This window comes from Solea senegalensis, linkage group LG6, assembly GCF_019176455.1.
Source record: "Solea senegalensis isolate Sse05_10M linkage group LG6, IFAPA_SoseM_1, whole genome shotgun sequence".
In the NCBI taxonomy this organism is placed as follows: Eukaryota; Metazoa; Chordata; class Actinopteri; order Pleuronectiformes; family Soleidae; genus Solea; species Solea senegalensis.
The window spans coordinates 7178137-7195814 of NC_058026.1; the positions used below are offsets into that span (position 1 = coordinate 7178137).

At 40.2% G+C, this 17678-nt stretch overlaps 2 protein-coding genes across 4 annotated transcripts; both read left to right on the top strand.

Annotated features, from left to right (window-relative positions):
- The first annotated feature begins 431 nt into the window (after window positions 1-431).
- On the top strand, window positions 432-4367 carry atf4a (activating transcription factor 4a). 2 transcript variants are annotated; one of them, XM_044028449.1, is made up of 4 exons: window positions 432-668; window positions 1544-1723; window positions 1908-2195; window positions 2704-4367. In XM_044028449.1, the coding sequence occupies exons 2-4, from the start codon at window positions 1675-1677 to the stop codon at window positions 3684-3686; spliced, it is 1320 nt and encodes a 439-aa protein (XP_043884384.1). In that variant the 5' UTR covers window positions 432-668; window positions 1544-1674; the 3' UTR covers window positions 3687-4367. The 2 variants fall into 2 exon arrangements, with proteins under 2 accessions (XP_043884384.1, XP_043884385.1); XM_044028450.1 differs by having other exon boundaries at window positions 434-668; window positions 2707-4367.
- Window positions 4368-11342: 6975 nt separating this feature from the next.
- On the top strand, window positions 11343-14248 carry LOC122771104. 2 transcript variants are annotated; one of them, XM_044028454.1, is made up of 3 exons: window positions 11343-11571; window positions 12915-13182; window positions 13431-14248. In XM_044028454.1, exons 1-3 carry the CDS (start codon window positions 11480-11482, stop codon window positions 14109-14111), a joined length of 1041 nt encoding a protein of 346 aa, XP_043884389.1. In that variant the 5' UTR covers window positions 11343-11479; the 3' UTR covers window positions 14112-14248. The 2 variants fall into 2 exon arrangements, with proteins under 2 accessions (XP_043884389.1, XP_043884388.1); XM_044028453.1 differs by having other exon boundaries at window positions 11344-11652.
- Window positions 14249-17678: the final 3430 nt, after the last annotated feature.

The following is a 17678-nucleotide window of genomic DNA, read 5'->3' on the forward strand; positions in this document are numbered from 1 at the left end:
ACAGTTATTAAAAGACCATGATGTATGGCGGAAGGACAATTCACCAAAGGCTCAAATAAGGTTATTTAAAACCGTTAAATTGATCTATTTATTTCCTTTGTCATCAAAAAACGTGGATACCACGAGTGGAATAAAATAAATATGTTGAGACCTCAGTTTATGTAATTTTCCGTGGTGTGTTGAACCACGTATTACATAGTTTACCATATACATTGACTAACTTTAGCTAGGTTATGTTTCTATTTCGCTTATGAACCTTTATAAAGGCCAAGATTCATCTGACGTTGTTCAGTACGGATCTATGTCGCTAGGCGTACGGATATTTGCATCGAACCAATCAAAAAGAAGATGAGTTCCAATCCCCGCCCTCGTACAGCATACCGCGGATGGATACGTCCAGCTGAGCTTTGGTCTATATACCCTTGTGAGACAGTCGCCATCCATTTGTGTCCTCGAGTGTGACAGCGTGTAATGTTTCTTAGTCCGTACTCAGTGGTAGCCCTCCGGCGAGCTCTTCACCGCTCATTGCTTTCATACATTTAAGTTAAAAAACCACCAACTCTACCCCCCCGAAACAATGGCTATTTAAAGGCGTGCGGCGGCGATACTTGCAGCGGCAACAACACGGCAGTGCATCGGCGGGCCTTGGCAATTTCTGGCAAAATGGCGTAAGTTTTTTATTACCTTGTTCAAAATCATTGTAAAATGACTGTTTTATGTCGGAGTCGAAGTCATTTAATTACGTTATTCGATCACGGTTAACGGTTGTGTGTTTATGAAGACAACTCTTGTGTTGTGTTATTGTAGACTGTCAAAGCGGGGTAGTCCCAGCCCGACAGTGTCTGCTGTGAACGATTAAGACTCGATTATTGTTGTCGTTGGTGCCTACTTTTGTATATAGAAAAAATATATATACACACCATATGTTATGTATTTCCTCAGATTATGTAAATAGTTGACCTGTTCTCCCGGACATGGGCTGTGTTTGTGTACGTCAATCCTTTTTGACAACGTGGCGTCCAAAATGGCGCGCACTATCTTTCTCGTGTAGGCCTCGCGCAGATGGCTGTATTATGAAAATGGCGGGTGCCCTTCCCACACGAGCGCTGGCTGGGGCGGAGTTAGATGCTAACTCATGACCAAATTAGGAAATGTGGTTCCTCCGGTTGTGGGCGGGGACGCTCCCCTCAGCAACTCTGTGACTCTTCAGTGGAAGAGATTAGTTAAATTTACCTCGCCAGTGCTCTTTAAATGACGTAAGCGCTTATGGAGAAGGAAGTTGCATTGTCTGCGCAAGGGTTGTTGTAAACTGGAAATGTGTGAATCATACATGTAAAAAGTACATGGAGAGTCTTAAAGATGCATGGATAGATACACAAGGCCTGCTCAGTGTTATTTACCACTGATGTGGCATAAACGTTATACGATCTCATTGCGTATTTCTCAGTTTGTGGACATTTATCACGTGTATTAAAAAATAATGACCATATTACACATTTACTATGGTTTCCCTCATAACACTGCTTGTATCTCTTTCATCCAGGTCTCTTTTTGCAAGCACCCTCATCTTTGCTGCCTTTGACAGCAGAACCAAGCTCCTTGACTCGTTACTACCACCGGAATCTCCTTTACTTTTGTTCACCCCATCGCAGCTACCATTAACCAGCAGCAGACATGACACTTTCTCAGTGCGCTATGGAGGACGTGGAGGCCCTGTGCTTAGGTTGGTGTCCATGAATAATGCTGCCCAGAGCGTCACATTGTTGATACCCGGTGCCACGTAATTTCAAAATGTTGATAATAAAACATGAATCAGGTCAAAACCTGTATTGGTCCAGAGGCGAAATGAAAATAAATGAATATCTTGAACAGAATATAATCTAACGTTATAAAACGCTTGTCCACAGAACCCTCGTTTCAGACGGCTGACCCCATGGGGGCCCTTCTGGACCAAGTTAAAGAAGAAGCTCTTTCTCCCTCCTCCTCTCTAGAGGGGAAGGCGCCAGCTTCGCCCTCCCCCTCATATTCTTCGTACGCATCATCCCTGTCTCCCTACTGGGCCCTCTCTCCACTTCCTTCTCCTTCTGCTGCCTATCCCTCCTCATTCCTGGAAACCAAGGATGGAGCAGACTCCTTCCCATGTCTGGTTGCCAGCAACCTGCTCGATGCCTCTGTTGGAGCAGATGATGGCAACGGTGAGATTGGCTTTGGTTCTCCATGTCTATGATGTCTGAAGACAGATTTGTGGGAGGGTCAAAAATAATGGTTGTCTATCTACCACCATTGTCGCAGGTGATTTGTAAAGTTAAACTATGTGTATGGGGTGATGGTGCTATATGATTTTGGGAGGATGAATTTGCTTTGTTTAAAAAAAGAGGGAAGCAGAAGTTTTATAGCTTCAGCTAAAAATGTGGTACTAAAGGAATACCAAAGCTGTGCCCTCAACACTAGCTCCAAAATTAAAGGCTTGATCTAATTAGTATGTGTGGTGGGGTGGAAGCAAACACTGATTGGTTAGAAGCTGGCAGCAGTGGCATCAAGTGTTTGAAATGAGCTCAGGGTTGTTTTGTCACTTTGATGTGTGCATTCCTTTGTATGTTTATTCTCTGGTACAGACAGAGTGGCACACTGCAGCTCTTGTTATTAGTTAACATTGAAAAAGGTCCAATATCAGGTCTTTAATGAGTAAATGTTTTCTGTCAGCAGTTGATGCCTTTGGCATGGATTGGATATTGGAGAAACACGACCTGAGTGAATTATACCTGAATTCCCTCATCGAGTCCTGCTCAGCCGATGGTTCTCTCAGCTCTCCCGAGGCTCTCCTGGCCTCGCTCGACTCCCACATGGATCTCGACCTAGAATCCTACGACGCAACCATCTCTGCTTCGCAGGAGAGCCTTGAGCTTAGTCTGTCACTGCCTGGTGTTCCTGCTCTGCCCCTGGTGGTCCCTCTCCTTGAGGTATCTGAGGCCAAGGAGACCGAGGTGGCTCCTGATCAGGAGGTAGATATGAAGTTGGAGCCTCCTTCTCCTGCTCCCTCTCCATCTCCCCCGTCTCCAACATTCACACTGGAGCCAAAAAGTGAAGGGGATGAGGAAAAAGTGGCCCAATCTCTCACTGCCACCGTCATCCCAGATTCCAGCGGAAACCTTCAGGCCACCGAGTCCATCATTTCCTCTCTTCCCACCTCAGCTCAACTCGTGGTGGTGGTGGTCACCAACAAAGATGAGCCTCCCCTCGTATCTCTCCCCGAGTCACCCAGTAAGTCCTCTTCTCCATCAAGCGACTGTGATGACGACTCGGGATTTGAATCGTGGGCCGGCTCTCCTCCATCCACTCCCTCCTCTGCAGCTGGGTCCTCCAGGACGAAGCCTTACACCAAACCAGAGCCTGCCTCTGCCTCCTCTCCCTCGTCTAAGGCCTCGAAAGTCAAATCGGTGTCTGGGGCGCCCAAGGTGGTCGAGAAGAAACTGAAGAAGATGGAGCAGAACAAAACGGCAGCCACTCGCTACAGGCAGAAGAAGAGGGTCGAGCAGGACCTGCTGAACGACGAGTGCCTCGACCTGGAGAAGAGGAACCAAGAGCTCGCAGAGAAGGCGGAGTCCATCAGCCGAGAGATTAAGTATCTCAAGGATCTGATGGAGGAAGTTCGCAAGCGCCGCAACAAGACCAGTTCTGTGGCTTAAATCAGAATTGGGTTGTTTCCGCCCTCATGCTCACATGTTGTAATAACAGATGTGTGAAACTGGCCACTGATTTAGAAAACGGTTAATTCTGGATGGGAGGTGATGTCATTAGTATAGAGCAGGGGGCTGAGGGTTAGTTGGGTGAAGCATCTGTACATGCTCGTCTCTCAGTCCCCTGTCAGATCCCCCGCGTGTACTCTGCGCTAAAAGCAGTACATTTACCAACAGGCAGAGTAAATACTTGCTTTTGTTGCTTAGGCATGCGAACCTGTGCTTACAGTCGCTCTCAGCATTGTTACAGACGTGAATCTCTGCCACACTCCTTGCACCAGTCAATAGCCTTAAAGAGCTTAGCCTCAGTAAAATAACTCCCATCAGCCAGGCGAGATTAAGCCTGTACCTTTTCTTACCCACTCCTTTTTCTCCCACTGAGACCTTCTTCTAAACAACTTAAAGTCCAGTAAGGGGCCTCGAGCCTATTCATGACCTTTTGATGTTAAACTTTCTTTTTTTTTCTTCCTGTGTATATAGTTTTCTCCTCCCTCGGTTGCTGAACTTTGCTTTTATTTTACCTTTATTTAACGGTGGACAAATGTGTCACTTAGCTCAGACCTTTAGTGCAGGTGTTGGCTTGTAAAGTTGCTTTGCTCTTTTTCTAATAAATGTCTGTCAGTACTCAAAGTGTGTAATGTTTGGGGATTTTTTTCTTTGTCAGATCAGGAAAGTCTGTTTTAGTCAAATTTATTGGATGAATTGTAAAATGAAGTAAAAAATACCAATTCACAACAAGTTCTGCAAAAGAGAAATACACTCAAAGACCCTAAAATGTTTATTTTGAAGTTAATCTTTTTGGTTTGTGGACAAAACAAGACATTTGAGAACATCATAATTTCCAGGTTTGACGAACACCGATCAACATTTCTTAAGGTTTTCTCAAATTTTATGGACTAATCGATTAAAATAGAGAAAATAACCGTTAGTTGCAGCTCTAGTTTAAAGCATCTTTTATTTTTTAACTAGTTCAAACTAGTTAAGTCTCCATTTCTCTGGTGTCTCCACCTGGAGCTTATCAGGAAATGAGACACGTTAAAGGACGGGAAGTGAGAAACAGCTGTGAGTGTTTTATGGGAAGGTCCTTGTACTGAAAGCAGACTGAGACTCACGAGTGTCTCACATGGTGGGAGTCACAGGTGGGTGATAGTGAGAGGACGGGAGGGGAGGGGGAGGATTCGCGAGCCGAGGTCAGAGACACACAGATGTCTTTCAGCTTCGTCCAACGCTTGACTGCCACATGTGTTATCTGTGGTTGTTGGGATCATTGTGAGGGCATCTTGTCTGGTCCTACACAAGGTTATAATAGTTTTGGAATTTTCATTAGATTTAATCAGACTAAGCATTAGCTTTAGTGTGCTGTGTGTCATAAAAACCCAACAAAAGATGGGATTTTAAAGGTTTATTAGGACACATGGACAACAATCCCTGAATCTGAAACAGCCTACAAGAAAGTAGTGCAAAGTGCAAAAGGTGCATAATACAGTTAAAATCAAGTCACCCTCATGTCCCACACTGTAAACAAAAAGTAATTGAAAACGCTTTATTATGAATTCATGAAAATACAACCTTTCAAAATTGCCGGTAGAGAAAAAATAAATACACTTCATATCCACCCGGATGGATTTTGTATGAAATTAATTTACAAAGATGAAAACTAAGCACATTTTTGCTACAATATTAGTTGGTTTTATAAAAACTCAATTCAGTTTCAGTTGGTTATCGTTTTTATTTTTTATTTTTTTTAATAAAAAAATGATGGTTTTTGATGGTTAACATTTCACTCAAGAGTGTGTGTGTGTGAGTGTGTGTGAGCAGTCTGCACGGCAACTGGTTAAAAAAAAGAAAAATAGATGCAAACTATTTTTAAATAAACTAGAACCGTGCCTACTGCATTTCATGATGACAGGGCAGGTATAATGGCATGTGCTGTATGTGTTTAACCAGTATGTACTGCACTGTCATAATGATAGTGTCGCTGCGATGCAGGGCCGGCCCTAAACTGAATTCAATCTGGAGGGACCCCCTCCCTTCACACCACCTCAGAGTTTTTTGGAGACAAAAGTCCCGTGTCCCTCAAATGTAACACTGGCAACAATCATTCTTAAGTGCCCAGAAAACAAAATTATATTTACAATGAGGATTTTAAAGATGTAATGTTAAAATATTAAAGCTTGTGCAGGGTATCTGTGTTCTTATTCATTAAATTTGATAGTAAACAGACAAGATAAGTTTCTTAATTGTAACATTCAATATTAGTTTATGATTTAAATGATGCTTTTTATTGGTATTGACTGAAGTCAGTGTCGTATTCCTGACAATGACACTGAGATGTGTGTTTGTGTGTCACTGTGACTCAGCTGTATTTGCTGACTTGTGAGAAGCAGCTGTGCAAATTTAAAGTCATGGCAGTGAAGCCAAACACACACACACACACCCCCACAAACACTCCTCCCTGCAGATTTCTCCGTAGCGAGGCCTTGCCCTCCTGGGAAGATGCAGATAACAGCGGCAAACTGCAGCTGTGGGCCAAGACACAAACAGATAATAAACGCTGCTTCATCGTGACCTTGGCACGAAGGCCACAAAACGAGTTCCTATGACAGAATAACATCTGTTAATCCAAAGAAGCAGACGTATTATTTTGTATATGTAGTTATTGTGTCATATGTGAGGGCAAAGTAAACCTTTAGTAATTGCCATTAAATAGCTAATTAAAGATATTCTGTATTGTTTTCTACATGTGCCAAATTAGCTATGCCAAAGGGATATTTATGTATATAAGGAAGTGCTTAAAGAGATAATAATAATAACAATTCTGTTTTATTTCATCTCATTTTTAGATAATGTCGTAGCTTCTGGGCCCTGACAATGAAAACTCGCAGACTCGACAATATTTGTGTACTTATTACAGTATGTAGTACAGTATGTGCTGTGTACATATTGACAAACACTGTATGATATGGTTGCCACTACATAATTATTGTATTTCCAGGCGTACACCATCATTCATATAAGAGTAAACTTTTCTGACACAAAAATAATATCTTTTATCCTCAACTGACTGATGAAAATTGTGGAAAAAGTCTGTATCTCTTGAAAAATGACTGCTTTCCCGATTCAAATTCAATACCAGGTGTTACAGGAAATGACACGTTTGTCCTCTTAGTTTAAAATGGGTCCCCGTAGTGGTCTATACTTGAATCGTTTGAAAGCATTTCTTAATAATCCCGTTTCATAATGTCTGCCACAACATGTCCAGGTTTGCCGTGTATTGTTCCAATATTGTGTCTTGATTTGTGTCCGTTCTATTTGTATTCCTGAAACATGATATATTGCATATTTGCATAGCTCATCCTCCTCTGCTTGGCTCATGATATCTAATATTTTCACATTGCTTTTGCTCCGCTGTGCCTGTCACAACATGTATGTAGAGGGTGGGAGTGGACATGCTTTAAAATATGTGTCATCTCCACGTGAGGCGTGTGACCTTATGAATCCAGCTGAGGTTCACATGAACCCGGAGTTTCGAGTTTCCGTCGGAGACGCCTCAAACACAATTTGCCTCACACATACAGAGACGTTAATCCATAAAATATAAGTTGAGATGTGTTGTGTGGATGTCTCACATGAGTGGATGATGGGCGCTGGAGATTATTCCTGTCCTGTCACATTCCTCTGCTCTCTGTGGTGGTCATGGTTACAGAAGTTTCATTAACTTAGATCAAATTAGATCATGTGTCTCAGTCCATGAGGTTTTCACGACTGAGATGAAGCTCTGTCTTCCGTGCAGCACACAACAGGCTGCTTTGTAGTTAGGAATCTGCGGAAGTTTTCACACTTCACACTGCAGAGATGCATTAATCACTGAATTAACAGTCTGGACACAGACGCTTGGAACAACTCACTCAGAAAACCATAGAAATATTTGTAGTTGGAATTCTTCTTTATCTTTTCTTTTTGTTGTTTTGTTTTGTCCAGTTTTGCTCTTTACCAACTCTTTTTATATTTGAAGATTAGGAGTAGTTTAATGTCATATCATGATTATACTTATTTGTTATCCCCACAACTATCTGGTGACCCCCAGAAATGATCATGTGACCCTTGTGGATGTATCGAAGGTTAAGAGTCAGTATAGACAAGCCTGGCTATAAAAAATAGAAATATGAAGCTCAAAAGTGTACTTTTTTGTACAAAAAGGGTCAAACTCTATGAATTACATGTCTTGGTTTGTGTATTTTAGTAGAGAATGAAGTGCTCCCTGTTTGCCAATACATGCTAGCTAGCTAGCTGGCTAGCTTACTGCAAGAGAGCAAATTAGCATTAACCGCAACGTTTGAACCAAAATACACACAAAAAAAAATGTGTTCACACATTATTGGAGCTAATCTTATTCTTGTTTGAATTTGTGGGTGAAGAACAAGGCTGTAGTTTGAAATGCCACGAGTCCGCGTTAAATGCCACCCCTTGGTTTGTGTTCACAACATTACAAGTGGAAAGTTTCGAAAAGCTCAGTGACTGCCAGTTGTGACACCCCTGCTGAATGTGAAATGGTAGAGCCTGTGGAAGTTTATTGTTCAGTGTTTGTTAGTATAATGTTGGTCAATTAGAATTAGTCTTCAGGCTGTTGCTTCGACGGACAGTTCAGGTATTTAACACATTAACGCCACATTTCCGTCTGCCGTTGTTTCCACAAACCAGGGACAGAGGAATTTTAGCCACTCCACAAAACGCTGCCCCTGATATAATCTATAATATCTTAAGAATACGCTTAATGCTTTATCTCACATTTGACAGCATTTCCCAGCTGTAAAATGAAGTGAGGCAGATGTTTAGAGCAGGGCGTCTCAAACTCTATTGACCTTGGGGCCAGCGAGCATCTAGTCAGGTCACTAGGGGGCCAGTCAATAGAAATATTTGGGATGATAGATATTTCACAGAATTCTGTGTTATTATGGAACTATATGTAGTTCATTATAGGAAAAAACTACTTAAAAACATGCAGAAATAAGTGGTTTTAGAGGCCGTTTAACAGCAAAAAAAAAAAAGAAGCCATCAACATATTGATTCAATACATACATCCTGATTCAAGGAAGCTGTGTGCTATCTAACATGTTACTGCTGTCTAGCCACTGTGTTTTCTTCATTCTACTCTTTGAAATCCAAGCACGACGTGCTCTAATAGTACGACTGCATTTGTCGGAGCGACTGTTGGTGTGCCTCACGAACCAACGTTGCCTCGCCCCTCCTTTCAAACTATCTCAATAGTCGGTTTCCTGAAGACAACCCAGTAAAACAGGTTTGACAGTGTACAAATGAACTAACCCAACCCCCCCTTTTTTTAGTGTTCAGAAGACTATGTAGTACAAGCTGAGGCATACAGTGTATTCCACACAGGACTCCGTGGCATCTGGCTCACAAAATGGTGAAACCTAGTAAGGCCATAAGTCTATTTATAGTTTGCGTACTGTAGGTCAGTGACGGCCAAGTAATCTGACACATTCTGATATTGTGCCCGCAGGCTATTCTATTTGTGGCGTATAAAACTATAACTACTGCACATACGTGTGCTGGACAGCCTTGATACCACCTGTGGATTTGCTGTCATCATGAGATTAAAAAAAAAAAAATGAAGGCCACAATGGAGAGGTCGAGCATAATGAACTGGACTGTGTATGTGAATGGCCTTTATGGGGCCCTAAGCTGAATTTGATTTCCGATTTTAAACATTTTGAGTACTTTTTGGTCAGGTGTGTTTACATAATTGGTGAAAAAATGAATAATTTTTTTATCAGATTGCCTGTAGGTTGTGCTGAAAAGAACGATATAAGACACTCTATATTGCACATTCGTAATGGGAATGATTTTTTGAGAATACACGACACACAAATCTCAAGAAGAAAATTCTTCAACTGAGTGAAAAAACGACAATTTAATTCATTCAAGAGACCCTATAATAGAATTAAAACAACACATTTTTGAAGATGATGTCAACTCTGCCACTTTTCTGCCAATACCATCACTACAATTTCTTTTCATACATTTTCACACTACTTTTATTATTCATTTATTAAAATGACCAGATGCTTTGTCTTTCGGAAATAATCAGTGAACAACAAAGGAAAGCAAAGGCACGTAGAACCAAGGCAGCCTGCGTGGCAGCTTCTTTCTCAGGAGCTTGTCCTCTCATCATGACCCAGTAGAGCTGCACACACACACCCATAAAAGACGTGGTTACGCCACTTAACATTTATGAGTCATTACAGTCAACCTCAGAACAACAGCTCCTTGACATGTTTTATCTTTTCTTTGAAGTCTCATTCTAAGAATCCCGATTCTCTCTTCAGTCAGATTTGCAACATCACATCCTGTTTCACTCATCCTTTCACCATCAGTGTGTTTTACCTCACACTGATGGTCTGTGCCAGTAAATGAAGCCTTTTCTTTTCTTTTTTTGAGGTAACTGTGAACCTATGACACGCAAAATGCGAAACTTTGAGTTTTGCATTAGTAGTTTCCGTATAACGAGTCACTTCTGAAATTAGCTACTTGCTCTTCTCGAGCACCATTTACCGCCACATGTTTCCTGATTAGATCACATCTACCGTGTTATCTTAAGACAGATTTGGTGATGGGGGGGACAAAGACATTGGTGTGTGTATTTTGGGCACGTATTACCCAGCGTGACCCCTGCGTCTTCTGGTGTCTGAGTGAATCATTGTGCTGGTCCTCAGCTGACGTCCTCCTCCTCTTCCTCAGAGGATATTGCAGCAGCTGAGCTCATTACCGAGGTCATGGGCTGCAGATTAGGACAGATTTACTAGCACTAGAGAGTGGGACGACAGGTTTTCACTTTAAACCCCACTGTGTCTTTTCCATTAAGTGACCACATGCATAGCAAGGAAATTTATTTAAATGTTTGCCTCAATTGTATTGAAAGAGGTTATTTTGCAGGAGTAGTATAGCCTCACGTTCCTTCTCTCTTTCTTTTATTTGCCTCAAACATAATAACCATGGTTAGGTGTGCAAAGGCAATATCTGGAAGCCACATAGTGTAACCTGGCAGCCTGCGTTTGCCATAGTAACCAGAAAAACAACACCCTTTGACAAATGTGCTCAGGTTTGTTTGCATTCTTCAGAAAAAGGAAGTGAGTAAGACAAAAAAAAGGTGAGTGGAATCCACCTTCGGAAACTGTGGTAAATGACAGAAAATAGAATAAGTATCGGCTAATTATCAAAGGGTATTACTGTTCTATGTTATGTGACGTCAGCGCTTTTTTTCCCCTGACAATAAGAATTTGTTCCTTCCATGGAGTCATTTCCTCCCTCCTTGTCCACAGCTCAAGCGCGCCCTCTGGTGTCAAATAAATATTTGCACCAAAACATGCCTTGCTGGAAAGTCAACAAATAAAAACATACACATTTCAATATCTTCTTTTCTATTCTACGGAAAAACAACCCAAATTAATGTAATTTAAAAAAAACAAAACATATTCGAGTTCGTGCTCCTTTTGGGTTCCTGTACTCTACCCTCCGCCACAGTAGGTGGCGGTAATGCGCCGTTTAATACTTCTCAGTAAACAAACTCAACGGTGGATGGAAGAAGAATTAGTTGTCATTTTTCTGTAAAGTGTGCCAGGGGAAGTTTGACGTGAGCCTCCAGGACACTTTAAAAAAAGGAAGTTTGACGAGTGGTTTGTGTAAAATGTACCAGTTTCGTGTCCTTTAGCACTGAGGCACGGATGTGGCCAACCGGAAACGCTGTTCCTGTTTTAGCGTTTTTTTGTGCTTGTCACGCGACTTTGTGCTTTGTGTGGAGAGAAGCAGAAAACAGGTCTGTTCTTCTCTGTCTCTCTCTCTCTCCTGTTTTCCTACGTTACTACTTTATGCTTTTCACGAGCTTCTTTATGAGGAGGTATGTGGGCTCATTTCTCTCGCCATTGATAATGTTTTTCTCAGGAAAGTAAACACAAAACCCCTGCATGTTGTGTTGACATGTCATTAACCAAATGTCATTGAAAGAAACACGTATTTTAAAATGACGACAGAACTTTCATGCTAAAACCTTTTAATTTAACAATCTTTTCGACCTATCTGAGTATATTCTGTCCACATCGACATATCGGCTCAGGTGTAATTCATTTATTAGCTCTTCTATTTTTTTGTAGTTTATCTTTGTTGAAGTAGTTGTAACGTGGTTGTACTAAAACAGACAGTATATGTAACCATATGTGAGTTTAAGCAACAGTATGTGTAGAATTTTATTTATTTTATTTTATTTTATTTTTTAAAACATTTGATTTAAAAATGTCTCTGTCATTTTGAAACCTGACTTACAATTCAGGGAGTACACACAACTGAATACTGTAGGACTATATATTACATTTTTAATTCATAAACCCTGTGGTTTGGTTTAGTTATTTAGTATAAAAACAATCCTTTTATGTGCCACAAGATTGTAAAACAAACAAACACATTTATAGCTGATGTTTTGCATGGACTCCCATTGGTGGTTTAGTCATTGTTGTAAAGGTACACAAACACAAGATACTGCTCACAATCAGACATGGTGTGTTGCGTTGAGTCGTAATAATTGCTCCTGCCTGAAAAACACACAAGATATGTTCATCATCCGGTGAAGACTCTCTTCTCTTTGTTGTTTTGGAAATACATTTAGAATAATTTAGCACTTCCTTTCTCCTGTAAATCAACTGATGACTTACTTACCTAGTACTCTGAATTAAGTTGGGACTCTTTCACGAAAATCAAACAGAATAGCATAAATCAGATTATCATAAAAAACAGTTAGTTTTATCAGTGTTTTGGGCAACTGCTGTAAAGATTTAGTTCACTGAAGTAAACAGTAGGTGGTGCCAAAGAGTATGTGTCACCACAGAAGGATAACAAGGCACAACTTGATGTTAAATAATGTTAATATTTATTGATATTATGGTTGTGTTTTGAGTCAAATCATTCCTGCTTCCAGATCTAGTTTTTCTCCTTGTTAAAGCTACTTTGTGTGTCTGTAAATATGTGAATATTTTCCTTAAATCCTTGCAAAAAACTTGGTTTTACAGTATTTTATCATCACTTCAGTATATTTATGTTTTCTTATGTGATGTTTCTCTCTGAGATCGCTATTGTCTTCCCTCATGATCTTCCTCCCCGGCTCCACAGAATGTCTTTCACTCTTCCCCGTCATGTCATCTGGGAGTCAGAGGGGCTGGTGGCCTACCTTCACCCGCGGCCCTGGACCCCAGGGTCTGTTATCCTGGAGCGCAGCTCCTCTGGCAGCCCGGGGGGAGGAAGCATCTTCCACCTACCAGAGTCAGAGTACTTGTCGTGGCTGCTGGGAGCGAGGGCCGTCGCTGAGCTGCTGTGCGACAGGTTAAGAGTTCGGAGGTGTGCGCTTGTCAGCAGGCGGCACCGTGACAGACCTGCTCAGGTGGGAACTGTTTATGATGATAGCTAAGGATTGAATTTAAGCATTCATTCAACATTGCTGTAGTGCTTTAAGTTGCTTGTAATGCCACTGTATTCAACTTAATCACATTAAAAGAGCTGCTTTTCCAATATTCCCTTTGGATTTGAATATGTGAGGTTGCTATGCCCCCAAGTTGTTGCACTCAATCTGAAAGCTACTGTTAAATAAATCAGAGTTCAAGTCTTCTTTTCTACTTTCACTCCCCACAGATCCACGTCCTTCCCTTACATGGCCTTGATGCAGAGTGGCGTCCTCACCTGGCGGGGGAGGAGGAGCACAACACCTTCGACCCGGGTTTCTGCACCTCTAAGACGGCCCCCAGATGGAGTGACGCGAGCATGACTGAAATCCAGGCCAAGATTCGAGCCAAACTCCCGTCACCTAACGCGCCTCCAAACCTCACCTTCCTCGGGGACGACCCCGCAGACCCCGGCCTCTTCTCACGGATTGTCCGTGGGGAGGAGCAGCACTGGCGAGTGTGGGAGGACCGGGCTCACGTAGCCTTTCTTACGCCTTTCCCCAACTCCCCCGGTTTCACGGTGCTCGTCCCACGCCGACCTTTGACCTCAGATATATTCAGACTAGTAAAGGAGGATTATGAAGCGTTGGTGCAGGCAGCGAGGAAGGCGGCACAGCTTCTTGAGGAGAGTTTGGGCGCCTCAGACGTGGGGCTTATTTTTGAGGGTTTTGAGATCGACTATGCTCATGCCAAGCTGATACCACTGTTTCTACCGTCATCATCATCATCATCAGAAGCTGGAATTAAGTCCAGTGAACCCAGAACACCCCAGTTTTACCCCACTTACCCAGGATATGTGACCTCAGAGGACGGACCTGAAGCCAGCCTGGAAAGTCTCAAGGAGATACACGCCAAAATAATTCAGATTTAAAAGCAGGATACTCCTAGACACAGGTTTCCTCAGAATACATGGGAGACTCCTCTCTTCTTTGTTTTGGATATGGAATAATGCAGTTTCAGGCTGCAATGAATATTCAATGAATTGAATACTAAATGAATTGTCAACTATTTTAGTTATTGTGTTGTGTTTTTTCAATAATTAATGCAAGCTTTCTGATTTTTCAACTTCTTAAAATCCGAATATTTTCTGGATTCTGTGCTCCATATAACAAATCAATCGATCAAAGTGAATCATTTTTAGGTTTGGTAAACACAGATTAACATTTTCTGACATTTTATGGACCAGACAAGTACTAGATTGATAGATTATGAAAATAAATGTCGAAAATGATATGTGTGTGTGCATTAACAAGAGAGGTTTTTATTTATCACCACTTCATTGCATCTTATCATCATCATCATCATCATACGTAGACAGGCTCCGCCCACAGCACCTGCCCTCCACGCGCTCCATCTTCGTGATGTAGACGAGCGGCTCGATGCTGCTGCTCAGGTCCATGATGCAGAACATGGTGGTGGCGACGAGAGTGGAGATTATTAGAAGAAAGGTGATGTTAACTACACAACAGCTCAGTCTGTCAGAGGTTGTTAGAAGAACAGGAACAACTACAAACTGTGATCAGGAGCTTTGAACTGTGGAGAGCAGCATTACACCACTCGGTGTCTAGCCAATAATTTGAAGTATATCCACTGTCGAACAGACAACCTTTGTGTCCCTTTGGTGGTTTAGTCATTGCTGTAAAGGTACTAAAGCACCAGATACTGTACTTTGTGTCACATTTTGGACGACATACTACACTATGACATTTTTGTCAAATTTTGGACAACATACTAAACTATGACATTTTTGTCACATTTTGGACGACATACTAAACTATGACATTTTTGTATTTTGGACGACATACTAAACTATGGTCAAATTTTGGACAACATACTAAACTATGACATTTTGTCAAATTTTGGACAACATACTAAACTATGACATTTTTGTCACATTTTGGAAGACATACTAAACTATGACATTTTGATGACTTTTTTGAACGACATACTAAAACTATGACATTTTGGACGGGATACTAAACTATGACATTTTTGTCCGATTTTGGAAGACATACTAAACTATGACATTTTGGACGACATACTAAACTATGACATTTTGGACGGGATACTAAACTGACATTTTTGTCAAACTTTGGGTGACATACTAAACTATGACATTTTGGTGACTTTTTGGACGACGTACTCAACTATGACATCTTTGTCACATTTTGGACGACATACTAAATTATGACATTTTTGTAAAATCTTGGACTACATACTAAACTATGAAATTTTGGTGACTTTTTGGACGACATTTTTTGTCAAATTTTGGACTACATACTAAACTATGAAATTATGGTGACTTTTTGGATGACATACTACTATGACATTTTGACTTTTGACTGACATACTAAACAATGGCATTTTTGTCAAATTTTGGACTACATACTAAACTATGACATTTTTGTCCAATTTTTGGTCGACATACTAAACTATGACATTTTGGTGACGTTTTGGATGACGTACTAAACTATGACATATTGGGGACTTTTTGGATGACATTTTTTGCCAAATTTTGGACTACATACTAAACTATGGAATTTTGGTGACTTTCTGGATGACATACTAAACTATGATATTTTTGTCAAATTTTGGACTACATATTAAACTATGACTTTTTGGAGGACATACTAAACTATGACATTTTGGTGACTTTTTGGATGACATACTAAACTATGAAATTTTTGTCAAATTTTGGACGACATACTAAACTATGACATTTTTGTAAAATTTTGGACGACATACTAAACTATGACATTTTGGATGACATACTAAACTATGACATTTTGGTGACTTTTTGGATGACATACTAAACTATGGCATTTTTGTCAAATTTTGCACTACATACTGAACTATGACATTTTTGTCCAATTTTTGGTCGACATACTAAACTGTGGAATTTTGGTGACTTTCTGGATGACATACTAAACTATGATATTTTGGTGACTTTTTGGACTACAACTAAACTATGAAATTTTGGTGACTTTTTGGATGACAAAGTAAACTATGACATTTAGGTGACTTTTTGGACGACTTACTAAACTTTGACATTTTTGTCAAATTTTGGACTACATACTAAACTATGAAAGTCATAGTATAGTATGTGGCCCAAAATCGGTCAAAAAAGTCATAGTATACTATGTTGTCCAAAATCCGTCAAAAAAGTCATAGTATACTATGTTGTCCAAAATCCGTCAAAAAAGTCTTAGTATACTATTTTGTCCAAAATCCGTCAAAAAAGTCTTAGTATAGTATGTCGCCCAAAAAGTCATGGTATAGTATGTCGTCCAAAATCTGTCAAAAAAGTCATAGTATAGTATGTCGCCCCAAAGTTAGTTTCAAAAAGTCATAGTATAGTAGTATGTCAGCCCAAAATCGGTCAAAAGTCATAGTATAGTATGTCAAAATCGTCAAAAATGTCATAGTATAGTATGTCGCCCAAAATTCAGTCAAAAGTCATACTATACTATGGGTCACCCAAAATCCTTCAAAAGTCATAGTATAAAGTATGTCGCCCGTACCCGCCAAAAAGTCATATATAGTATGCCGTCTAAAACGAAGTCAAAAAAGTCATACTATACTATGTCGCCCAAAATCCCAAAGTCATAGTATAGTATGTCGTCAAAAATCTGTCAAAAAAGTCATAGTATAGTATGTCGTCAAAAATCTGTCAAAAAAGTCATAGTATAGTATGTCGTCCAAAATCTGTCAAAAAAGTCATAGTATAGTATGTCGTCCAAAATCAGTCAAAAAAGTCATAGTATAGTATGTCGTCCAAAATAAGTAAAAAAAGTCATAGTATAGTATGAAGTTCAAAATCAGTCAAAAAACTCATAGTGTAGTGTGTCGTGCAAATGTGACCAAAAAGTCATAGTATAGCATCTCGTCCAAATTGTGACAAAAAAGGTCATAGTAAAGCATGTCGTCCAAAATCAGTGAAAAAAGTCATAGGTAGGTCCAAAATCACTCAAAAAACTCATAGTATAGTATGTCGTCCAAAATCACTCAAAAAACTCATAGTATAGTATGTCGTCCAAAATCACTCAAAAAAGTCATAGTATAGTATGTCGTCCAAAATCACTCAAAAAAGTCATAGTATAGTATTTCGTCCAAAATCACTCAAAAAGTCATAGTATATAGTATGTCGTCTAAAAGGAGACAAAAAAGTCATAGTATTGTATGTTGTCCAAAATCACTCAAAAGTCATAGTATAGTATGTCGTCCAAAATTTGACAAAAAAGTCATAGTATAGTATGTCATCCAATATCACTCAAAAAAGTCATAGTAAAGTATGTCGTCCAAAATCACTCAAAAAAGTCATAGTATGGTATGGTAAGCTGAAACTGAAGCCATGTACAAGTCTAATAAATTACAGCTTTAAAATGTATTCTTATTGATATGGAGTCATTCATTTACCCATCAACGTAATTGTGTGACA

Excerpts from the sequence above, each read along its gene's own strand:
- atf4a (XM_044028449.1), top strand. The coding sequence starts at position 1,675 with ATGACACTTTCTCAGTGCGCTATGGAGGACGTGGAGGCCCTGTGCTTA. Across the intron at positions 1,724-1,907 it reads CGTGGAGGCCCTGTGCTTAG|AACCCTCGTTTCAGACGGCT; the intron begins GTTGGTGTCCAT and ends GCTTGTCCACAG. Across the intron at positions 2,196-2,703 it reads TGGAGCAGATGATGGCAACG|CAGTTGATGCCTTTGGCATG; the intron begins GTGAGATTGGCT and ends GTTTTCTGTCAG.
- LOC122771104 (XM_044028453.1), top strand. The coding sequence starts at position 11,480 with ATGTGGCCAACCGGAAACGCTGTTCCTGTTTTAGCGTTTTTTTGTGCT. Across the intron at positions 11,653-12,914 it reads ACGAGCTTCTTTATGAGGAG|AATGTCTTTCACTCTTCCCC; the intron begins GTATGTGGGCTC and ends CCGGCTCCACAG. Across the intron at positions 13,183-13,430 it reads ACCGTGACAGACCTGCTCAG|ATCCACGTCCTTCCCTTACA; the intron begins GTGGGAACTGTT and ends CACTCCCCACAG.